The 21,729-nt window shown below is 43.9% G+C and overlaps 1 protein-coding gene and 1 long non-coding RNA gene across 7 annotated transcripts in view; one reads left to right on the top strand and one right to left on the bottom strand.

Moving 5' to 3' along the window:
- LOC142138610 (uncharacterized) overlaps window positions 1-21,729 on the bottom strand; it is a 63,656-nt gene that overhangs the window by 7,293 nt on the left and 34,634 nt on the right. The gene's annotated exons all lie outside the window — the stretch shown is intronic.
- The window catches only part of LOC142138609 (uncharacterized), a 115,945-nt gene that overhangs the window by 71,082 nt on the left and 23,134 nt on the right, over window positions 1-21,729 (top strand). For 4 of the 6 annotated variants that reach the window (XR_012688061.1, XM_075195410.1, XM_075195406.1 and 1 more), the window contains 2 exons: window positions 4,508-4,531; window positions 18,359-18,460. Coding sequence is in view for 5 of the 6 variants with exons in the window: in XM_075195410.1 (XP_075051511.1) it covers window positions 4,508-4,531; window positions 18,359-18,460 (126 nt within the window). In the remaining variant the exon portion in view is untranslated. The remainder of the gene's footprint in view (window positions 1-4,507; window positions 4,532-18,358; window positions 18,461-21,729) is intronic. The other 2 variants (XM_075195408.1, XM_075195409.1) reach the window with 1 other exon arrangement.

The raw sequence follows: 21,729 nt of genomic DNA, 5'->3' as shown, positions 1-21,729 counted from the left end.
CTCCATTGTCACCGGATGAGTGAAGCGAGGCGCGAGTCTGGTGGAACTGCGTCGGGAGGAGTCCTTCTCTGAAGGTCGTTCGCGGAAATGTAGATCCACGCGATTGCATAGCGAGATCATGGCATCTAAAGTAGTGGGGAGTTCTTGGGAGGCTAAAGCGTCCTTGATCTTGTCAGATAGGCCCTGCCAGAATGTTGCTACCAAGGCATCGTTGTTCCAACGTAATTCTGATGACAACGTTTGAAACTGAATAACATACTGAGCCACTGAGTGGGAACCTTGACGCAGGCTGAGAATGCTAGACGCTGCTGAGGTCACCCTTCCTGGTTCGTCAAAAATTCTGAGAAAAGTGGCAATGAAGGCAGCACTGTCGGCCAGGATTGGGTCATCAAGTTCCCAGAGAGGTGAGACTCAGGCTAAGGCTTGACCAGAAAGTAAGGATATTAGGTATGCCACCTTAGAGCGCTGGGTTGGGAAATTCTGTGGTTGGAGTTCAAATTGTATTGAACACTGGTTCAAGAAACCACGGCAGGTTGCAGGATCTCCATCGAATTTAGAAGGAGTTGGAATCCGAAGAGTCGAATTGGAAGCAGCTGCAGGAGCAGGTGCCGGCGGCCTAGCCGCTTGAACCGGTGGAGTTGCTTGCAGTGACTCAAAGCGGGCCGCCAGACTTTGGAAGCCCTGTAATAGCTATCGTTGGATCACATCTTGTTGCTCTACTCGGTTGAGCAAGTGCTGAAGCATGTCCTTAGCAGATGGTTCCACGTTAGATTCCGTCATGTTAATGACAATGTTTTATGGCCTGTTCTTACTGTCACGGTTCTTACGAGGAGACTCGGCAGATGTAGCGAAACCAAGAGATTCGAACAGTTTGGCACTACTCCAACAGGGCGCGAAGTCTAACGAGGAGACGGTGTTCACCAGAAACTGAGAGTCCCGTAGAGTGAGCGTCAGCTCTGCAGACCACTATGTGGCGGAGAGTTTGGTAGAGTGAGCGTCAGCTCTGCAGTCCAGAATGGAGGTAAATAACTGGAAAGTAACAGGAAGCCACTTCAATCACCAGGAGGTAACACAAAGAACAGGCACTGAAGATAGAGAGGAGATGCCTTTTAAACTTGCCGCCAGGCAGAAGGGCCAATAAGCAGAGAGCAGGGGAATCCAAGATGGCGGCACCCAGCGGGGAAGCGGAGCGCCGATGAGAGGTAAGTCTGCCGAGTGTCAGATGCGCTGCCTGAACACCCGGAGTGTGATAGCATCCATGTAACCCCCACACAATCATGAGATTATGCCCCCCAAAGCTACTCTATTTTTTAAATACCCCCTGCAGCCATTTTCGTTAACCCCTGCTGCAGCAATTTTCTTTAACCCCCCCTGCATCCATCCCCCTGCAGCTATTTTCCTTACCTCCACTCTGTAGCTATCCCCCCGTCACATTAAAACTCCCCCAGTCACATATATCAGCCCCCCTCCTCTGCCCTCCTTCACACATATCAGCCTCTCTCCCACCCTATAGATATGCAGGGCAGTCCCCCCTCTCCCTCCCTATAGATATGCAGGGCAGTCCCCCCCCCTCTCCCTCCCTATAGATATGCAGGGCAGTTCCCCCACATCCCTATAGATATGCAGGGCAGTCCCCCCCCTCCCTATAGATATGCAGGGCAGTCCCCCCTCTCCCTCCCTATAGATATGCAGGGCAGTCCCCCTCCCCTCTCTATAGATATGCAGGGCAGTTCCCCCCCTCCCTATAGATGATATGCAGGGCAGTTCCCCCCCCTCCCTATAGATGATATGCAGGGCAGTTCCCCCCCCTATAGATGATATGCAGGGCAGTTCCCCTGCCCCCTCCCTATAGATGATATGCAGGGCAGTCACCCCCCCCCCCCCTCACTATAGATGATATGCAGGGCAGTTCCCCCCCTCCCTATAGATGATATGCAGGACAGTTCCCCCGCCCCCCTCCCTATAGATGATATGCAGGGCAGTTCCCCCCCCTCCCTATAGATGATATGCAGGGCAGTTCCCCCCCTTCCCTATAGATGATATGCAGGGCAGTTCCCCCCCCTCCCTATAGATGATATGCAGGACAGTTCCCCCGCCCCCCTCCCTATAGATGATATGCAGGGCAGTCACCCCCCCCCCTCCCTATAGATGATATGCAGGGCAGTTCCTCCCCCCTCCCTATAGATGATATGCAGGGCAGTCCCCCCCCCCTCCCTATAGATGATATGCAGGGCAGTTCCCCCCCCTCCCTATAGATCATATGCACGGCAGTCACCCCCCCCTCCCTATAGATGATATGCAGGGCAGTTCTTCCCCCCTCCCTATAGATGATATGCAGGGCAGTTCCCCCCCTCCCTATAGATGATATGCAGGGCAGTCCCACCCCTATAGATCATATGCACGGCAGTTCCCCCCTTCCCTATAGATGATATGCAGGGCAGTTCCCCCCCCCCTCCCTATAGATGATATGCAGGGCAGTTCCCCCCCCTCCCTATAGATGATATGCAGGGCAGTTCCCTCCCTTCACTTACCTGTAGTTGCGTCGCTCCTCACTCCTCAGATCAGCAGACAGGAAGTGAACACATCCTGCTTCCTGTCTGCTGCACAGCAATAGGCAGCCTAGCGATTGGCTGCCTGTTGCTAACCACTGACCACCAATGCTTCTAATTGTCACCACTTGCACCCCACGCGGTGACACACACAGCACCCCCCCCCCCCCCCCGCACGGCGACCCCGCCCCCTCCCCCACCACCCCAAAAAAAATGAATGGAAAAAAAAAAGAAAAAAAATGAATGAAAAACAAATATAAAAAAATAATACCCGCAGCGCCGCGCCCCCGGGACCCAGTGCCCCAGGCTGCAGCCTGATCAGCCTAGTGGTTAATCAGGCCCTGTTTGCACCCCTTGCAATGTAACATGGTTTTATCCAGGAGACTGAAATAAGAATCCTCTTCATTTAAGATCCTTAATGAATCAGGCCCATTATTTTCAAATATCCATACTTTAATATGGCGTTGGTCCCCCTTTTGTAGCGATAACAGCTTCCACTCTTCTTGGATGGCTTTCCACAAGATGCTGGAGTGTTTCTGTGGGAATTTGTGCTCATTCATTCTTTACAGTATTTATGAGGTCAGGCACTGATGTTGGAGGAGAAGGCCTGGCTTGCAATCTTAATTCCAGTTCATTCCAAAAGTGTTTAATGGAGTTGAGGTCAGGGCTCTGTATAGGGCATTCAAGTTCTTCCACACCAAACTCATCCAACCATGTCTCTGTAGTCCTTGCTTTGTGCACTGGGGCACAGTCATGTTGGAAAAGAAAAGGGCCTTCCCCAAACTGTTGCCACAAAGTTGGAAGTGCATAGCATTGTCCAAAATGACTTGGTGTGCTGAAGCATTGATTGCCCTTCACTGGAGATAAGAGGTCTCGCCCAAACCATAAAAACAGCCCCATACATTTATACATCCTCCACCAAACTTCACAGTTGGTATAATGCAGTCAGGCAGGTAACGTTCTCCCGGCATCCGTCATACCCAGACTCGCCCATCTGACTGCCAAACAGAGAAGTGTGATTTGCTCCTCACTTGGCATTGCTCTTGGTGATGTGAGGCTTGCATGCAGCTACTCGACCATAGAAACCCATTCCATTAAGCTCCCGCCGCAGTTTTTTGTGCTTACATTAATGAAGTTTGGAACTCTTCAGCTATGGAATCAGTAGAGCATTGGCGTCTTTTATGCACTATGCGCCTTAACAGTCGTAGATCCTGCTCTTTGATTTTATGTGGTCTTCCCCTTCGTGTCTGAGTTGCTGTTGTTCTTAAACACTTCCACTTTCTAATAATATCACCTACAGTTGACCGTGGAATATCCAGCAGGGATGAAATTTCACAGACTGTCTTATTGCAAAGGTGGCATGTCATCATCATCATCATCATCACCATTTATTTATATAGCGCCACTAATTCTGCAGCGCTGTACAGAGAACACACTCACATCAGTCCCTGCCTCATTGGGGCTTACAGTCTAAATTCTCTAACACACACACACAGACAGACAGACAGACAGACAGACACACACATAGACACAGACTAGGGTCAATTTTGTTAGCAGCCAATTAACCTACCAGTATGTTTTTGGAGTGTGGGGGGAAACCGGACCACCCGGAGAAAACCCACGCAAACACGGGGAGAACATACAAACTCCTCACAGATAAGGCCATGTTCACAATACCACACTTAAAGTCGCTCAGCTCTTCAGAACGACAAATTTTGTATCACAAATGTTTGCAAATGGAGACTGCATAGCTAGGTGCTTGATTTTATACACCTCTGACAACGGGTCTGATTGAAACACCTCAATTCAATAATAAACAGGTGTGGCCAAATATTTTTGTCCATATAGCGTATAAGGCATTAATTCTCCCCTTATGTCAAATAATTCTCTAAGACCAAGCATTATGTTTTATTTGTTTCCACAACTGTAATAAAACTTACATTTGTCTTCCCTTTTAGAATGTCGCTGCTGCAAATACTTCGGTAAGTACTCTCCTTAGTAGTAGTTTTCTCTGTGTTCTCTTTCATGTGAGGTCACTGTCTCTATTAATACAGTCTGTCTAAGGTCTATCACGATCTCTGTTCATTTGAGCATGATACCACCTACATTACCAATACAGGCAAAATCAATTGTAACAACACAAATATATCTATTTTTTTAAAATAATTTGCATATAAGATTCATCAACATGATTATTGAAAATATCTCACATGCAGTCCTGAGGCCCCAATGGTCCCCGGCAGCATTTGGCGCCATCACTCAAATCACATCCTTACCAAACAGGTTACACCTTGCAATAAGCCATTTCTTTACCATTTATAGCACATATTAATTAAGAGTCTGTGCCCCACGGAGCACTTGTTTTATCCAGAAGCTTGAGTATTATCAGTGCCTTTGAAGTCAGCAGATATTTGTGGCACTATATATGTCATCATGCCTAACCTGGTACCTGTTCGCTACTATTCATTTAATAATTAAAGCTTCTATTAATTTGTTAAGGGCCACCTATGGACAACCCTCTTGTTTATGTACTTGCCCCCCATGAAGCAATTTGGGGGTTCCCTGTTCTAGGACCCCCACTGTTACTTGCAGCCGACACCTGATCTGCCACGTTTCTATGCCGGCAGCATCTGCAGCTTGCTCAGCTAAATGACTTGCAGAATAAAGTGCTCTATTCAGTGCTATTTATTACATGATGAAGGGTAAAGTCACACATATGCATCTGGGAAATGGGAACCTGGTACCTGATATCATTGAGAATTATACAAATAAACCTGGGTTGGGGAATGGGGTTATATAAAACTGAGGGGAGAAAGGAAGGGTGTCAAAATAATGAATTGTCAAGGATGCATTTCATATATCTAGTAAAACAGTAACATGAAGATACTTAAAAATATATATTTAAATAAATAATGAAATTACAATGAACAGACAATTATTTTATAGAACTATATAAAATTTTGGCAGAGTGGAGGGGGCAAAAACCGGATTGGAGTGATCAAGGAGTTAGTGAGAAAAGAGAAAGGAGGTGAGACAGTTGTAGACAACCCATTAAAGAAGTTTGGAAGCAAAAGGGAAATAGGGGGATAATTAGAGAGAGAGGCAGGGTCAAGGGAGTATGGAGGAGACTAGAGCATGTTTAAAGAAGAAGGGGAATATTCCAAAGGAGAGGGATAGGTTGAGGAGGTGGGCAAGTTGGGACAATGCCTCAAGAGAGAAGGACCGAAGGAGGTGGGAGGGGATGGGGTCAGGTGGGCAGGTGGAGGGGGGTGAGGAGGAGAGAAGTGTGCAGGCTTCATCTGCAGAAGGAAAAGCATCCACAGAGGAGGGTGTTAGGGGAGACAAAGTGGGTAGAAAGGGGGAGAGGGTGGGGGAACAAGGGACGTATTGACTCAATTTTGGAGGTGAAGTGAGTAGCAAAGTTGATAGCAGAGAGCGAGAGGGGAGTGGGGAAGGATTAGAAGAGAAGGGAGTTGAAGGTGGCAAAAAAGTGACGGTGGTTGAAGGATTGAGAGGAAATGAGAGCCTTAAAGAGGAATTGTTTAGAGAGTGATTGGGCCGAACTGTAAGATGCAAGTATGAACTTGAAGTGGAGGAAGTCAGCAAGAGTGTTTGACTTTCTCCAGAGCCATTCTGCACTGAGACAGTATTGAGGTGTGAAAAGACCAGAATAATCAGCTGTGGTTTCCAGCAGAATGGGAAGTTGTGTTTCAGGAGCGTTTGGCATGCCGTGGAATGTTGAAAACAGTTTTGATTTTTTGGAATTGGTTTTAAAATGTGAGAGTTTACCAGACTTTTTGAGCTCCTTTTGAATGCTGGAGAGATATATTTGGGGTTATTATAAGTAAGACTCGCCAGTTTATAGCTCTATCTTGAGCTGTCAAGGGCCAGTTTCAATTCCAAAAATGTTGGGGTTCTCACGAGTTCTGGATGCCAGTGGTTCCCCTGTTAGTGCGATTATCAATGGTGAGAGATGGCAACCATCCATAGTGCTGTTGTGGACTGGGGATGAAATTAATCTCTTAGTAAGGAATGTGGCAATTGGTATGATATAGTGCAGTGATACTTCTTAAGAATATACCACTAATACAAATGCAGGAAATAAACTGAAGCATAAATGGCAGGCCACTCTGTCAAAGATAGTTTCTGCAAAAGGGCAGATGCAAGTTTGTCAGCAGTATTTAAAAGATCATGAGCTGATCTGTGTTGTTTGGGGCTTGTCACTCATGAATGCAACCCACGTGACCTGGATGAACTAGCTTTGCCATCACCAAGGCAAATAATTTAAAGGCATTATTAAGCATGGAATGGGTCTATATTTGGTGCAGGCATTAGTCTTGGTCCTCCTTGGAGGTTGCAACAATTTTACTCGAGTGTTGGCCTCATCAAACTTTGCATCTGAGTTGAAAAATTATAATAACAGAGGAGAGAGTCCTGATACAACATTTTTTTCACTAAGACCATCTGGGCATTGAGTTTTTGAGCATTTTAATTATATGAGTGACTTATTTAATCATCATCTCTTTGTTGAGCAATAGGGCTTAAGATTGAATCAAGAGGGGTAGGTTACATAAGCACAATGTAAAAAAATATTGAGACAGATGTTTTGGGCATATGTGGGCAAGAGTAGTACTCCTAAAACTGGTCGACAAATTTCTTCTTGTCAAAGAGGAGGTTGTCAGTTGTATGCTATGGAGAATATGTGGTTCCATGTGTGCTTAGCTTTGTGTGCCAGGATGGAGCCTGCTTTGTCGCTTTTTTGTAGTATTTTTTATGGAGGCATTGGAGTGTTTTAACTGAATATTTATATAAATATTGATTATACTGGCCCTTGTGAGCATGAATATGAATTGTTTTTCAGAAAATGCTGATGTTTAGATTTAAGGACAGAAAGCTGGGATTCCAGCTATAGTACACAGTGTTTCATGGCTTACTTTTGTGCTAATGCCAAGCCTATACGGACACCACGTATGGTCACCTTGTGGACTTTCCAGATTATTGACTGTCGAATGTTGGGTGAGTTCTATATTTATGGAAGGTTATGAAAGTCTCTAAAATAGCTTGAGCTATTTTCCTGTTTATAATCTTTTTTCAGTAGGAGTAACTCCAGTGGATACATGACAAAGGCATTGAGAAGGAGTCAAGGATAAGCAATACTGTGGCTTTATCAAACAATGACATGACAGAGAGCTTCTGCTGGGTAGATAAATGGTCTACTAAAATCATGTTTGTACTAGAGATGTTCACTAACCCCTGTGTTTTGGTTTTGGATCTGGATTAACTTTGTGTTTTGGTTTTGGCAAAACCGCCTTTAATTTCCAGTCATTTGCAGTCAATTTTTGTCAAGTGACAAGAACACTGTTACCCCTACTGTTTCTGTATGAGCAATGGCACTGGAGAATCATCATCATCATTTATTTATATAGCGCCACTAATTCCGCAACGCTGTACAGAGAACTCATTCACATCATGGGGAGTAAAAAGAACACTGCTACCTCTGTTTCCGTGTGAACAATGGTGCTGGATCTCCTAGGGAGGGAGGTACTTATGGAACCCAAAACCCACGAGATCCGACAACACAACAATAATGTTTTGCCTCGATTCAGATCCAAGGATGTGTGAAACTACCGAGCCGGGTTCAGTTTTCTGAAAACCGAGCCCGAGCATCTCTAGTTTATACATGTATAAAGATTGTGTAGGGCTGAGTAGTAGGTGATGGTAGAATTCAAATCTTGCCAAGTGTCATAAAGGATATGACGCTTTATAAGGAATAATTTCCGGAGGGACCAGAGGCCATTTGCATTTAGTGATAGAATTTGAGGTCTATGGCAAATATTTAAAAAGAGTTAATGCATGATGTCCCTGTAGAAGACAAACTTCAACTCAGAGACTGTAAAACTAGGGACTGTCCCAGGGAAATCACTAGGGCACAGATAATGACAAATGTAGTGGAGGACATAGGCCAGCAGCTGAATGTAAACAAAGTGGTTCACTTGGTATAGGACAGTGGGTGTCGGGAGACTTCTGGGCATCCAGCAAGTATGTCAGAATATCAAAGAGTTCTTCTTTTGAAGTATAAGGCATCACTTGCTGAAAGAGACTATCTAAATATTTATAGACGGCCTTTTGGGTGACTAAATTTGGAATATTTATTATGCAAAATAAATCGATTCTCTCCTAGTACTCCTTGAGTAACTTAATTTCCGATCTAAGTCTGATCTGAGTCAAATCAGTGAATTCTACAGGTTTCTGCTATCTGCATATGTCATCTGTTTTTTTATCCAGGGACACTGCAAAGATTCAAATCTGAAATCTTGATAAGAACCCTCATTTATGATATAATAGTAGTTTTCAGCAATTGCAGTAAATCTGAGGGTGAACAGCCAAATTTGGGTGGTAAAGGATCTTTGATGGATTCAAACAGTGACGGAGAGCCCAGGAGTGGGGTATATTATCAGTGACTGGAATCCTTGGGTTCACTTCTTTTTTTTAAAAAAAACAAATTGGAAAATTCAGATTGGGGTAATATTTTTTGTCAGTGGGACATTTAGAGAGGTGGTAAACTCAGTTTAGAGTATTGCTGTCTATGGTAATAGGTCTTACGGAAACAAGGTTTTGAGAGGTTCATAAAAGTTTCCAAAGTCTCCGGGGACACTGGGATGGGTCAGAGATCGCTAAGCATGGGAGTGCCTGAGGGTTCAAAATGTTGGAGGACCCGAAATGGGCCTAATGAATGGAGCCCCCCTTCTCTCTCCATTCATAAACACAAGGACACTTACACTGACTTACTGAAGCCAGACCCCTATTTGAAAAGCTTCTTTCAAAACACACACTCTCCCTGGGGTTTTAAAACACATACAACAGAAACCTGGGGCATATGTATCTCCAATTAACAACTTCCCCAGTACTTCTGTCACACATACAGTGACATGAAATAGAAGGTTAAGATTTCTCTAAGCCAAATTAACTTACAATCTAAGAATGCTATAAATATAATATAATTATATTTACTCTATACTTACTCTAAATATAAACCACTGTTTGAAGCTTATTAGCTGAGTGCTACTTCAATGAGTCTGCTATCATTAGGGCACCCTATATATCGGTGAGCCAAGGGGTACCGAATGCATTTGCTTGCTATAGAGAAGATATACTTTGTGTTAGGACCAACATGAGTGCCAAAAGATTAGGTGAGAAAAGCCACTGCACGTATGGGCACACAGGGGCTTGTGAAGAGTTGGGCATATGCCCTTTTGCTTATCAAATTTGTACTGCCTGTGCCCACCAATAAAAGCGTATGCTTACATCCGTATGCAGATTTGGTACTTGCAACTCCTCAACTTGAAGAGATGGAACTGGGGAGTTAGACATGCAAATGCAGATCGAGTACACTTAGGGCATGATCGCGTAATTGCGTACAGAGGCAGACCCGCACTGGTACAGATACATGATATTAATGCTGATTTAAGAATTAATTTTTTGTTACTTTCAAACATGAGACGAAAGATTAAACTTGCTTTATTATAGAGGTTTTTTAATTTAAATCAAACCTAATAGTGATAGTGTTTTTCGCTATCACAACAAATGTTATAAATGTGCTTATGACCTGGTAAATGTATTTGGCTATAGGTACACCTGGAGCAAACCAGGCATGTATGCGACTGGTGCAGAACTGAAAGTGTCCTGAAATGCCTCTGCTGCAGCATACGGGTGTAAATACACAATTTTTTTATGTGGCATTATAGAGATTATTTTTTGTATCTGTCCCAGAGACAAGCTGAAGGATAGTGTCAGAGAAGATAATTATTACTTAGGTGAGTGTTGTTGTAAGAGCTAATTCTGCCTCTTCACAAGTTAAGTGCTCTTCATGGGGTGAGATTCTCAGTGGGGCCAGACTATACTAAGGTGCTGTTGTCAGATTCCAGTGCTTTAGGGATTAGTAATTGTCAAATGGACTGGAGTAATGAGTGCAAAATAAAGTTCCCCGTTCAAGAATGAGAAGAAAACTATAATATTTTGCACAAATTTTATAATAATGAGATGCCGTTTTTACTGTTTATAAGGTTGCAGTTCACAATTAAACTTTATTTAAAGATGGAGGACCTATGTGAGAGCATTGAACTTGTGGAACCAAGTAGAGAACAACAACAAAACTACTGAACTCTACTATAAATTTTTTGCAAACAAAAGAAAACAATGTTGCTAAAATGCAGCAATACATGTTTTTTAAATATATTACAGCACACAAAAATAAGTAAATGTAAAGTAAAATACCTTTCATTTGAGGACACAAGCATTTATTTAATAAATGTTATTGTCGACAGAGAAAAACAAATTATTTTCAGGATATGTAAACTATATGAACAAAAGTATTTGGCCACACCTGTTAATTATTGAATTGAGGTGTTTCAATCAGACCCGTTGTCAGAGGTATATAAAATCAAGCACCTAGCTATGCAGTATCCTTTTGCAAACATTTGTGATAAAAAATGGGTCATTCTGAAGAGCTCTGTGACTTCAAGTGTGGTACTGTGATAGGGGGCTTTGCAATAAGATGGATCATGTAATTTCACCCCTGCTGGATATTCCACTGTCAACTGTAAGTGATATTATTAAAAAATGGAAGCATTTAGGAACAACAGCAACTCAGCCCCGAAGCAGAAGACCACGTAAAATCACAGAGCGGGGTCAACTACTGCTAAGGCGCACGGTGCGTAAAAGTCGCTAATGCTCTGCTGATTCCATAGCTGAAGAGTTCAGAACTTACACTGGCATTAATGTAAGCACAAAAACTGTGCGGAGGGAGCTTACTGTAATGGGTTTTCATGGCCGAGCAGCTACATGTAAGCCTCACATCACCAAGACCAATGCCAAGCGTCGGATGGAGTGGTGTAAAGCACACCAACACTGGTCTGTGGAGCAGTGGAAACGTGTTCTGTGGAGTGACAAATCATGCTTCTCTGTTTGGCAGTCAGATGGGTGAGTCTGGGTTTGGCGGATGCCAGGAGAACGTTACCTGCCTGACTGCATTATGCCAACTGTGTTTTTCATTGCTTGGGCTAGGCCCCTTATCTCCAGTGTAGGGCACTCTTAATGCTACAGCATACCAAGTAATTTTGGACAATGCTATGCTTTCAACTTTATGGCAACAGTTTGGGGAAGGCCCATTTCTATTTCAACATAACTGTGCCTCAGTGCACAAAGCTTGGACTACAATGACATGGTTTGATGAGTTCGGTGTGGAAGAACTTGACTGATCCACACAGAGCCCTGACCTCAACCCCATCAAACACCTTTGGGATGAACTGGAACGGAGATTGCAAGCCAGGCCTTCTCATCAAACATCAGTGCCTGACTGTAATGATACTTACCTTTCCTTGCTCCCCCGCCGCTCCATCGGACCCGGAAGCCACACTTCCGGGTTCGGCGGTCTCATGACCGCCAGACCTGGACGGGGAATTCAAATCTGGACTTCCTATTTAAACAGCGCTCTGACACTCTAAAAGTGTCAGAGCAACTTACCTGTTCCTGGCTCCTGATTCCTGTGTCCTCCTGGTTTCAGCTCCTTGTGTGTATTGATCTCCTGTGTACCGACCCGGCTTGCTGACCTTCCTGATTGCCTGTGCTCCTGACCCGGATTGTCTGACGCTCCTTCCTCTATACGTTTATCTGCCATCTCTGTGTACCGACCCGGCTAGCTGACTTCGCATCTGTTCTGGTGACCCGTGTACCGACCCGGCTTGATTGACTCAGAGATTGTCTCCCGTGTCTGTCTGCATTGCCTACCTGTGTACCAACCCGGCCTGTCCGACTATTCTCATCCTGCTCCTATTCCGCTGTACTACATCTTGAGGCAAACCTGAGGACCGCGACCTGCTACTTCTGTCAGCAAAGCCCATCCCGCCTTGCGGCGGTTCTTGGTGAATACCGGGGAGATCGTTAGACTCCGCGCCTCAGGTAAGCCAGCGCTAATCAAGGTTAGTAGTGTATCCAGTAATCCGTTACAGTTTGCTCTTGACATTGATCCAGCGGCTAAAGATCTACTGGAGCATTTAGTGGAAGAATGGACAAACAGGAGGCAAACCAAGAGCAACTTTTGAAATTCCTTCAGAGTTTATCCACTCGGCTGGACGTTGTTCAGAACACCTTAGTGGCCACTGGACCTCCTGCACCAGTGATTGCGGCTCCGGACCCCCCGTCTGCAGCAGCAGCTTCGTCCTCCCAGTTGCGGATACCTAATCCGCCTAAATCTGATGGAGACCCTAAACTTTGCAGAGGATTCCTGAACCAATGCTCCATTCAATTTGAACTGTTGCCAGGGAATTTCCCTTCTGAGAAGGCTAAAACGGCCTATGTGATATCGCTGCTCTCTGGTCAAGCTTTGGCATGGGCATCCCCGTTATGGGAGCGGAATGATCCTATCCTGCATAATTTCTCCACCTTCTTGTCCTCTTTTAGAAAGGTTTTTGACGAGCCAGGAAGGGTCTCCAATGCCGCTGCTGGGTTGTTGCGTCTTCGCCATGGAAACCAGTCCGTGGGTCAGTATGCTGTACACTTCAGAACCATGGCCTCAGAACTCCGGTGGAACGATGAGGCTCTTGTGGCTACATTCTGCCAGGGTCTTTCGGATCGGATCAAAGACGAGCTGGTGTCTCAAGAACTCCCTGCATCTTTGGATGATCTCATCTCTCTCTGCGTTAAGATTGACCTACGTTTCAAGGAGCGGAATTCTGAGAGAGAACAGTCTCGACGCAGTATGATCCGTTTAGCTCCTAACTTTCAAACACCTGTTTTTCCGCCTGAGGAACCGATGCAATTGGGAAGGACCCGCCTATCGGCCAAGGAGAGAGAGAGGATGATTTCGTAATAAGTTATGTTTATATTGTGGAGAGAGCGGTCACCTTCTGAACTCTTGTTCCAAAATGTCCGGTAAACGACAAGGCCTGACGTGTTCGGGGGCAGTATCGTTGGGCCTCCTTTCTCAATCTCCCTCAATCCTTTATAATAATGATTGTCTTACCATCCCTATTTACTTACAGTCTGGACATCATACCTTTTCTCAGTCAGCCCTCCTAGACTCCGAAGCTGCAGGGAACTTCATTTCTGCCGCCTTGGTAAGGCAATTCTCCATTTCCACGCAAGCATTGGAACAACCTATATCCCTTTTAGCCATCGATGGGGGAAGAATTCCTGAGGGATCCATCCTTGTACGCACCACTCCTCTTCTTCTTCAGATTGGAGCACTCCACCAGGAGAGTATCTCCTTCTTTGTGATTCACAAATCTACCAATCCAGTCATCCTTGGACTACCGTGGCTTCGTCTCCATTTCCCGAATATTGACTGGCAATCTGGTCATATCTTATCTTGGGGACAACATTGTTTTTCTCATTGCCTTTCTAAGGTGGTTCCTCGAGGAGATTCCAAATGCCACAAGAGATTACCCTTGGCCCTTCTTCCTGAGCCCTATAAAATCTTTGCCGATGTCTTTTGTGAACAAGAAGCTACAAAACTCCCTCCACATAGAATTTGGGATTGTAGCATCGACTTGATTCCTGGTAAACCAGTACCTCGAGGCCGAGTGTACCCCCTCTCCATACCCGAGTCCAAGGCTATGGAGGACTATGTCCACGATACTCTGAGAAAGGGCTTCATCCGAAAATCTTCTTCCCCTGCTGGGGCAGGCTTCTTTTTTGTGAAAAAGAAAGACGGGGGCCTCCGCCCTTGTATCGACTACCGAGGTCTAAATGCCATCACCGTAAAGAATCGGTACCCCTTACCATTAATCTCCGAATTGTTTGATAGAATTAAGGGGGCTACCATCTTCTCGAAATTGGACCTCAGAGGAGCCTATAACCTGGTGCGTATTAAGGAGGGGGATGAGTGGAAGACTGCCTTCAATACCCGGGACGGTCACTTTGAATATTTAGTCATGCCCTTTGGGTTGTGCAATGCTCATGCTGTGTTTCAAGGTTTTATGAATGAACTCTTTCAAGACCTGTTGTATAAGTTTGTGGTCATCTACCTAGATGATATCCTCATCTTCTCCCAAGATTTAGTATCGCATCGCAAACATGTCCTGGAAGTCCTGTCTCGGATCAGGGAAAACCATTTACACTGCAAACTAGAAAAATGTACCTTTGAACAAAGGTTCCTTTCTTAGGTTACATCATTTCTGGCACAGGATTGCAAATGGACCCCACCAAGTTAAAGGCCATCCTAGATTGGCCTCAACCCTCTGGTCTGAAGGCTACACAACGGTTCCTAGGCTTTTCCAATTATTACCGCCAGTTTATTAAAGTATACTTTACTCTTGTGGCTCCTATCACCGCCCTGACCCGGAAGTCTGCGAATGCCAAAGTATGGTCTGTGGAAGCTACTCAGGCCTTTGCTACCTTAAAATCTCTCTTTTCCTCGGCTCCCATTCTCCAACAACCTGACTGTTCCCGTCCTTTCATTCTGGAGGTGGACGCATCCTCCATAGGTACAGGAGCAGTTCTCTCTCAACGAGATTCTATGGGTAAACTACGTCCATGTGGTTTCTTTTTCCGTTGCCTCCTACCTGCTGAGAGGAACTACGGCATTGGGGACAATGAGCTCCTGGCCATTAAATTGGCTCTTTTTGAATGGAGACATCTCCTAGAAGGTGCTCAGTTTCCCATTACTATATACACCGATCACAAGTACTTGCTATATTTGCATACTGCTCGCTGTCTAAATCCTCGGCAGGCAAGATGGTCCTTATTCTTCTCCCGATTCGATTTCAACATCTCTTTCCGTTCTGGATCTAAGAATATTAAGGCGGATGCTCTCTCCCGCTCATTTGATCCTGCTGACTCGGAACCATTGGAGGAGAATAAATTTATTCTGGACCCTAGCCGAATTTTGGCAGCAACACATCTCAAGAGAAGCTGTCCTCCAGACAAGACCTTCATTTCTGCTCCTCTCCGCATCAAACTGTTACGATGGGCTCATCATTCCCTCTTCTCGGGTCACGCTGGCATTCGCAAGACTTTGGCGTTGCTATCTCGCAACTACTGGTGGCCTTCCTTACAAGAGGATGTATGGAGGTTCGTGTCTTCTTGTTCCTTATGTGCCCAACACAAAACTCCTAGGAGGAGACCTTATGGCCATTTGCTTCCACTGCCAGTTCCCGAATACCCGTGGTCACAAATCTCCATGGATTTCATTACGGACCTACCTTCCTCCAAGTCTTGTACAGTAATCCTAGTGGTCACAGATCGTTTTTCCAAAACCGCTCATTTTATTCCTCTGAAAGGTCTTCCTTCTTTCTCCTCTTTGGCCGATATTTTTATTAAGGAGATATTCCGTCTTCATGGTTGTCCTCATCACATTGTCTCTGCCCGTGGTTCTCAGTTTATATCCAAGTTTTGGAGATCCTTTTGTTACAAGTCTGGAATCAAACTCGATTTTTCCTCCGCATATCATCCCCAGTCTAACGGTCTCACAGAGAGAACTAACCAGGAGCTGGAGAAATTCCTAAGAATATTCATCTCTGCCAATCACGACAACTGGGTGGATCTCCTTCCATGGGCTGAGTTTGCCCATAATAACCATTTCCACAAGGCTATTTCCAACTCTCCTTTTTTTGTTCTCTATGGCTGTCATCCCAGATTACCCACCTTTTCCCAGATTTCTTCTACCGAGGTTCCAGCAGTGGACATATTATTTCGCAAGTTTTCCCACATCTGGGAACAAACCAAATTAAGCCTTAGAAAGGCCATCACTCGCTCTAAACAGGCCTACGATAAAAGGAGAAGAGCTGGTCCTAATTTCTCCATCGGGGACAAAGTATGGCTGTCTACACAGAACATTCGTTTAAAGGTTCCCAGCAAGAAGTTTGCTCCCAGGTTCATTGGTCCTTTTTCCATCTCCGAGATCATAAATCCAGTAGCCTTCAGACTAAAATTACCACGTTCTCTTCGTATTCCAGATGTTTTTCATGCTTCCTTGCTGAAACCAGTAATAACGAATTTTCCACTCCTTCCAGAGTTCTTCCTCCTGTTATTATTCAGAATCAGGGTGAATATGAGGTGAAACAAATCCTAGACTCTCGTAAAGTCAGAGGTTCCGTACAGTTCTTGGTAGACTGGAAAGGATATGGCCCTGAGGAACGCTCCTTGGTAAGAGCGGCTGACCTTCATGCCCCCCGTCTACTCAAACTTTTTCATAAGAAATTTCCCTGTAAACCAGTGTAGGTGTCCGGAGTCCACCTTTAAGGTAGGGGGTACTGTAACGATACTTGCCTTTCCTCGCTCCCCTGCCGCTCCGTCGGACCTGGAAGCCGCACTTCCGGGTTCGGCGGTCACATGACCGCCAGACCTGGGCGGGGAATTCAAATCTGGACTTCCTATTTAAACAGCGCTCTGACACTCTAAAAGTGTCAGAGCAACTTACCTGTTCCTGGCTCCTGATTCCTGTGTCCTCCTGGTTTCAGCTCCTTGTGTGTATTGATCTCCTGTGTACCGACCCGGCTTGCTAACCCTTCTGGACTGTTACCCCTGTGTACCGACCCGGCTTGCTGACCTTCCTGATTGCCTGTGCTCCTGACCCGGATTGTCTGACGCTCCTTTCTCTATACGTTTATCTGCCATCTCTGTGTACCGACCCGGCTAGCTGACTTCGCATCTGTTCTGGTGACCCGTGTACCGACCCGGCTTGATTGACTCCGAGATTGTCTCCCGTATCTGTCTGCATTGCCTACCTGTGTACCAACCCGGCCTGTCCGACTATTCTCATCCTGCTCCTATTCCGCTGTACTACATCTTGAGGCAAACCTGAGGACCGCGACCTGCGACTCCTGGCAGCAAAGCCCATCCCGCCTTGCGGCGGTTCTTGGTGAATACCGGGGAGATCGTTAGACTCCGCGCCTCAGGTAAGCCAGCGCTAATCAAGGTTAGTAGTGTATCCAGTAATCCGTTACACTGACCTCATAAATGCTCTACAGAATGAATGGGCACAAATTTCCACAGAAACACTCCAACCAGTGGCGGAACTACCATTAGTGCCGCAGGTGTGGTACATCGGGGCCCATGGAGATAATGGGGCCCACTGCAGGGGGAACTAGCTAGTTGTTGGCCCCGATTCCCTCCTCCCAGCTTCCCTGCTCCCGGACGCACAGCTTGCTAGTTCCGTCTCTGACTCCAACATCTTGTGGAAAGCCTTCCAAGAAGAGTGTTCTTCTTGGTCCCCCTTTTGATGTTATCACTGCAAAAGGGGGACCAATTGTATTAAAGTATATGTATTTGAATACAATGTCATTACAGTCCCTGTTGGTGTAATGGTCAAGCGTCCGAATACTTCTGTCCATATAGTGTATATGAGAATATAAAAACAGTGGGGATGGAGTAGTATTCCAACTCCAAGGGACCCGCAGATGGTGTTTGTTATATGTACTGTCTGTAACCTGACTTCTCATATAATAGACAGATATATTTGTATAATTGTATGTATGTATGATTTACTCTTTTATATAGGATGTATTTTAAATATCATGTTATTTATTATGTTTAGAAATATTCTATTTACAAAGTTTGTATATCTGAAACAATAATAACATGCAAGTTAAAAACAGACTGAATTGATCAAATGCTTCCATAAAACTATTGGAGTGATGGCTCAAAGTAATGATAAATTGAACATACTGTTGCTATAAAACTTAAATGCAATAAATTATTATTGTCCTCATTGCTGATTTATTAAATGTATATTATATGTGTTTGCTCTCTTGTCACACAGATTTATTTATCCTTAATTTGCACACAAGCCTCATCTGTCAATTTTCCCACAGGATATAAACTGTCAATCTTTTGCCTGCATGGGTGAAAACTGTTATAAAAATGAATCAGTTTATCAAAATGCTGCAAATGCTACATGTTCCACTTACTGTGAGGTAAGTAGCTTTGATATTTTCACTATGTTGGACACAAATGGTAACAAGAACCATAAGGATAATACCATAATTATGTTAAACAAGATATGCTTAGTTACTAAAAATTATTTAACGTACATAATTATTTATAAACAGAACAAAACACAAATTATATTCAGTACGCTTATATACTAATGATACCACAGACCACAAAAAAAGTACAATGCTTATTTTCATCACAGCAGTGATTTAATTGAGTAACTCAACAATGACTGCCCACCACATTTATTTATTGTGACTGACAAGTGTTTTTAAATTGTACTATGTTTTTACAGTGCGTAGTATTAGCGGATAAACGTGACTCACTGCACACCTGGAGGTAAATTTATCAAGCTGCGGCCTTGAAAAAGTGGAGATGTTGTCAATGGCAACAAATCAGATTCTAGCTGTCAGTTTGTAAAATGTAATAAATAAATGAGAACTAAAATCTGATTGGTTGCTATAGGCAACATTTCCACTTTTTCAAACCCGCAGCTTGATAAATTTAACCCCTGGAGCTGCCTAGGACTCCAGGGAGACTTCATCCCTTCTGCACAGTATTCAGTAAAAGTCAGTGTATACAGGATGCGGTACTTACATACCTCCCAATGTTTGTCGCTCCGACAGTGGCTGGTATGGCCACACATTGGGGGCATGCGTAGCGCTTTTGAAGCACTAGGCTGCCTCATTCTTTCCTCCCCACTCTTCCAAATCCCTTCTTTGCCATGCACATGGCACCCTTCACCGCTGTTCTGCCATGCAGAGCAGCAGCAGATAGAATCTCCCCAACCTTCCCACGGATCGGGACAGAGCCCTCAAATCTGGAATGTCCAGCCTAAAACGGGACAGTTGGGAGGTATGTTGTTCTACCATGTTCTGAATGCCCTGCATCACCTGGGCCTCCTGCAGGAAAGAGTCTCTGGGCCTAAGAAGACTTGAATTAGCTCTCGTATTAAAGAATTAATAAATAAACGCAACTGTTTGCTTATTAGGTATGGCTACAGCAAACAAACAGTTGCTGTGGAAATGAATACATTTCTAGTGTCGCCCTGTGTGGGAAATTTGAATAAAAAAAAATGAATTAAAAAGTGTGCTTTATTGTACTATTTTTATATAGCTTTCATCTCCAAGGGATAAAAAAAGTATTTAAAAACACTACCAAATAAATGCCTTACCTGTTGTGGGTGGGTGGTGGCCAATATAAAATTCACTCAAATACCCTAATAAATTATGTTTTCCTCAAGATTACCTCTAAGATCAGCAATCTGGAAAGTAAAGTGTTAAAAGGGTTACTTTCACTATACTTTCAGATCCCTCAGCTCAGAGGGGACACTGAACTCTGGTCATTCAGGCGTTAAGCAAATTCAGATATAAAAATGTGCATTATAGTGCTAAAGAGCAAATATGCAGTATGTTATTTCCACAGTTATACTGTTTTTGCAGGACAGACCTGATTGTCCACAGTTTGTATGGGTGTGTCTGTGTTATTTATAATAAATATACTAAGCTGCACTACTACCTAAGTGACAGAACATATAATTAATCACTTGAAAATGTCTGTAGAGGGGGGCTGTTACAATCTAGAGCAGGCCTGGCCAACCTGTGGCTCTTCAGGTGTTGTGAAACTACAAGTTCCAGCATGCTTTTCCAGCTATCGGCTAGCTATCTACTTGGAAATCATGATAGGGTTTGTAGTTTCACAACACCTGGAGAGCTACAGGTTGGCCAGGCCTGATCTAGAGCTTCTTCACACATTACCATGATGCGTTACAGTCATATTTTTGTACATTCCTACTCACATGCCTTTCTTCTGATTAATCAAACACACTCTTCCTCATTGTTTCACAGAGAAAGTGACCTTTGGCAAGAACCAATAAACATGAACATATTGTAAAGAGAACCTGTTGTCCCACGATATACGTTCACCAATAGGTTACGAAGTATAAAACCAGTAACTGCAAGATCTTGGGTCTGATTCATAAAGGATCTTAACTTGAGAAACTTCTTATTTCAGTCTCCTGGACAAAACCATGTTACAATGTGAGGGGTGCAAATTAGGATTAAAGTTAAATACTGACTGTTTTTTCATGTAGCACACAAATACTTGATAGCTTATTTATACACTGAAATTTAAAGTTGATATTTGTGTGCTACATAAAAAAAACAGTCAGTATTTAACTTATGTGCAAAATAAAATCCTAATTTGCACCCCTTGCATTGTAACATGGTTTTGTCCAGGAGACTGAAATAAGAAGTTTCTCAAGTTAAGATCCTTAATGAATCAGGCCCCTTGTGATTTGGCAGGTCATGTAATGAAATAAAAAGGGTCTCCCTACACTTGCAGAGTATCTCTCTTTTAAACATAAAGGTTCCTGCAAGAACTTACTTGCACAACTAGGGAAGAATGTAGCACCATAACATATCTGTCAACCATTCTGAATCGAACATTTTAGGTGACACAACCAATCCTACCAAAGTCTGCCTGTGTTGGCAATGCCACACACATTTCAAAAATCAACAGCTCCAGGCTTTTCCCTGAATTGTTCTTATTTTGATCCACCATTGATTACTAGGCAGCAGTGATATTACTTGAAGGCATGGCTATGGAATCTAACATATGGAACCATACTTATGTTTAAAAAGCTCCTTCAACAATTTAAGCATGTGCAATTTAAATGTGCCCCTGCTCTGCATGTTATTTTGTGAAATGCACATATTGTTCCATATTAAGCTCCAACTGTAAGTGTTGGATGGTCAGGGGATTTCTATAAGGTAGGCAGAACTGCTTTAGTAGCACTATTATGTTTTAGCAATGGTTTTTTTTTATGGTTTTTTTTATATCTAGATTTTTTAGATATGAATATTTTAGTTAGGTTGAGAAGCTACTAATCTGTCACGTCCAGCACTCCGATGCCCAGAATGTCTGTAGAAATTAGGATGACATTTAGCCATAATGAAGCGATCTCTGGGCACTCCCACCAAATACAGAATGGGGTGCCTGGCGAATAACACCTTCAAATATGATACCAGGAACACTCTGATTAATCGATGGGGCATCTATACCATATTGAAAAGACTTTGAATTGTGTCTCCAAGACAAACATACCAAAGGAGCTGGCATGTAAAACATTTTCAGATTGTGGTTTTCTCTGATTAGCTTGATCAAGTCCCCGTCCCAGTGACAGATAGAGACATGGATTAATTTGTAGTGGAAAGAAATCATACGTTTTGGTTCTTGAGCTACACATTAC

This window comes from Mixophyes fleayi, chromosome 2, assembly GCF_038048845.1.
Source record: "Mixophyes fleayi isolate aMixFle1 chromosome 2, aMixFle1.hap1, whole genome shotgun sequence".
Classification (NCBI taxonomy): Eukaryota; Metazoa; Chordata; class Amphibia; order Anura; family Limnodynastidae; genus Mixophyes; species Mixophyes fleayi.
This window is presented reverse-complemented; position numbering and strand designations above follow the sequence as displayed.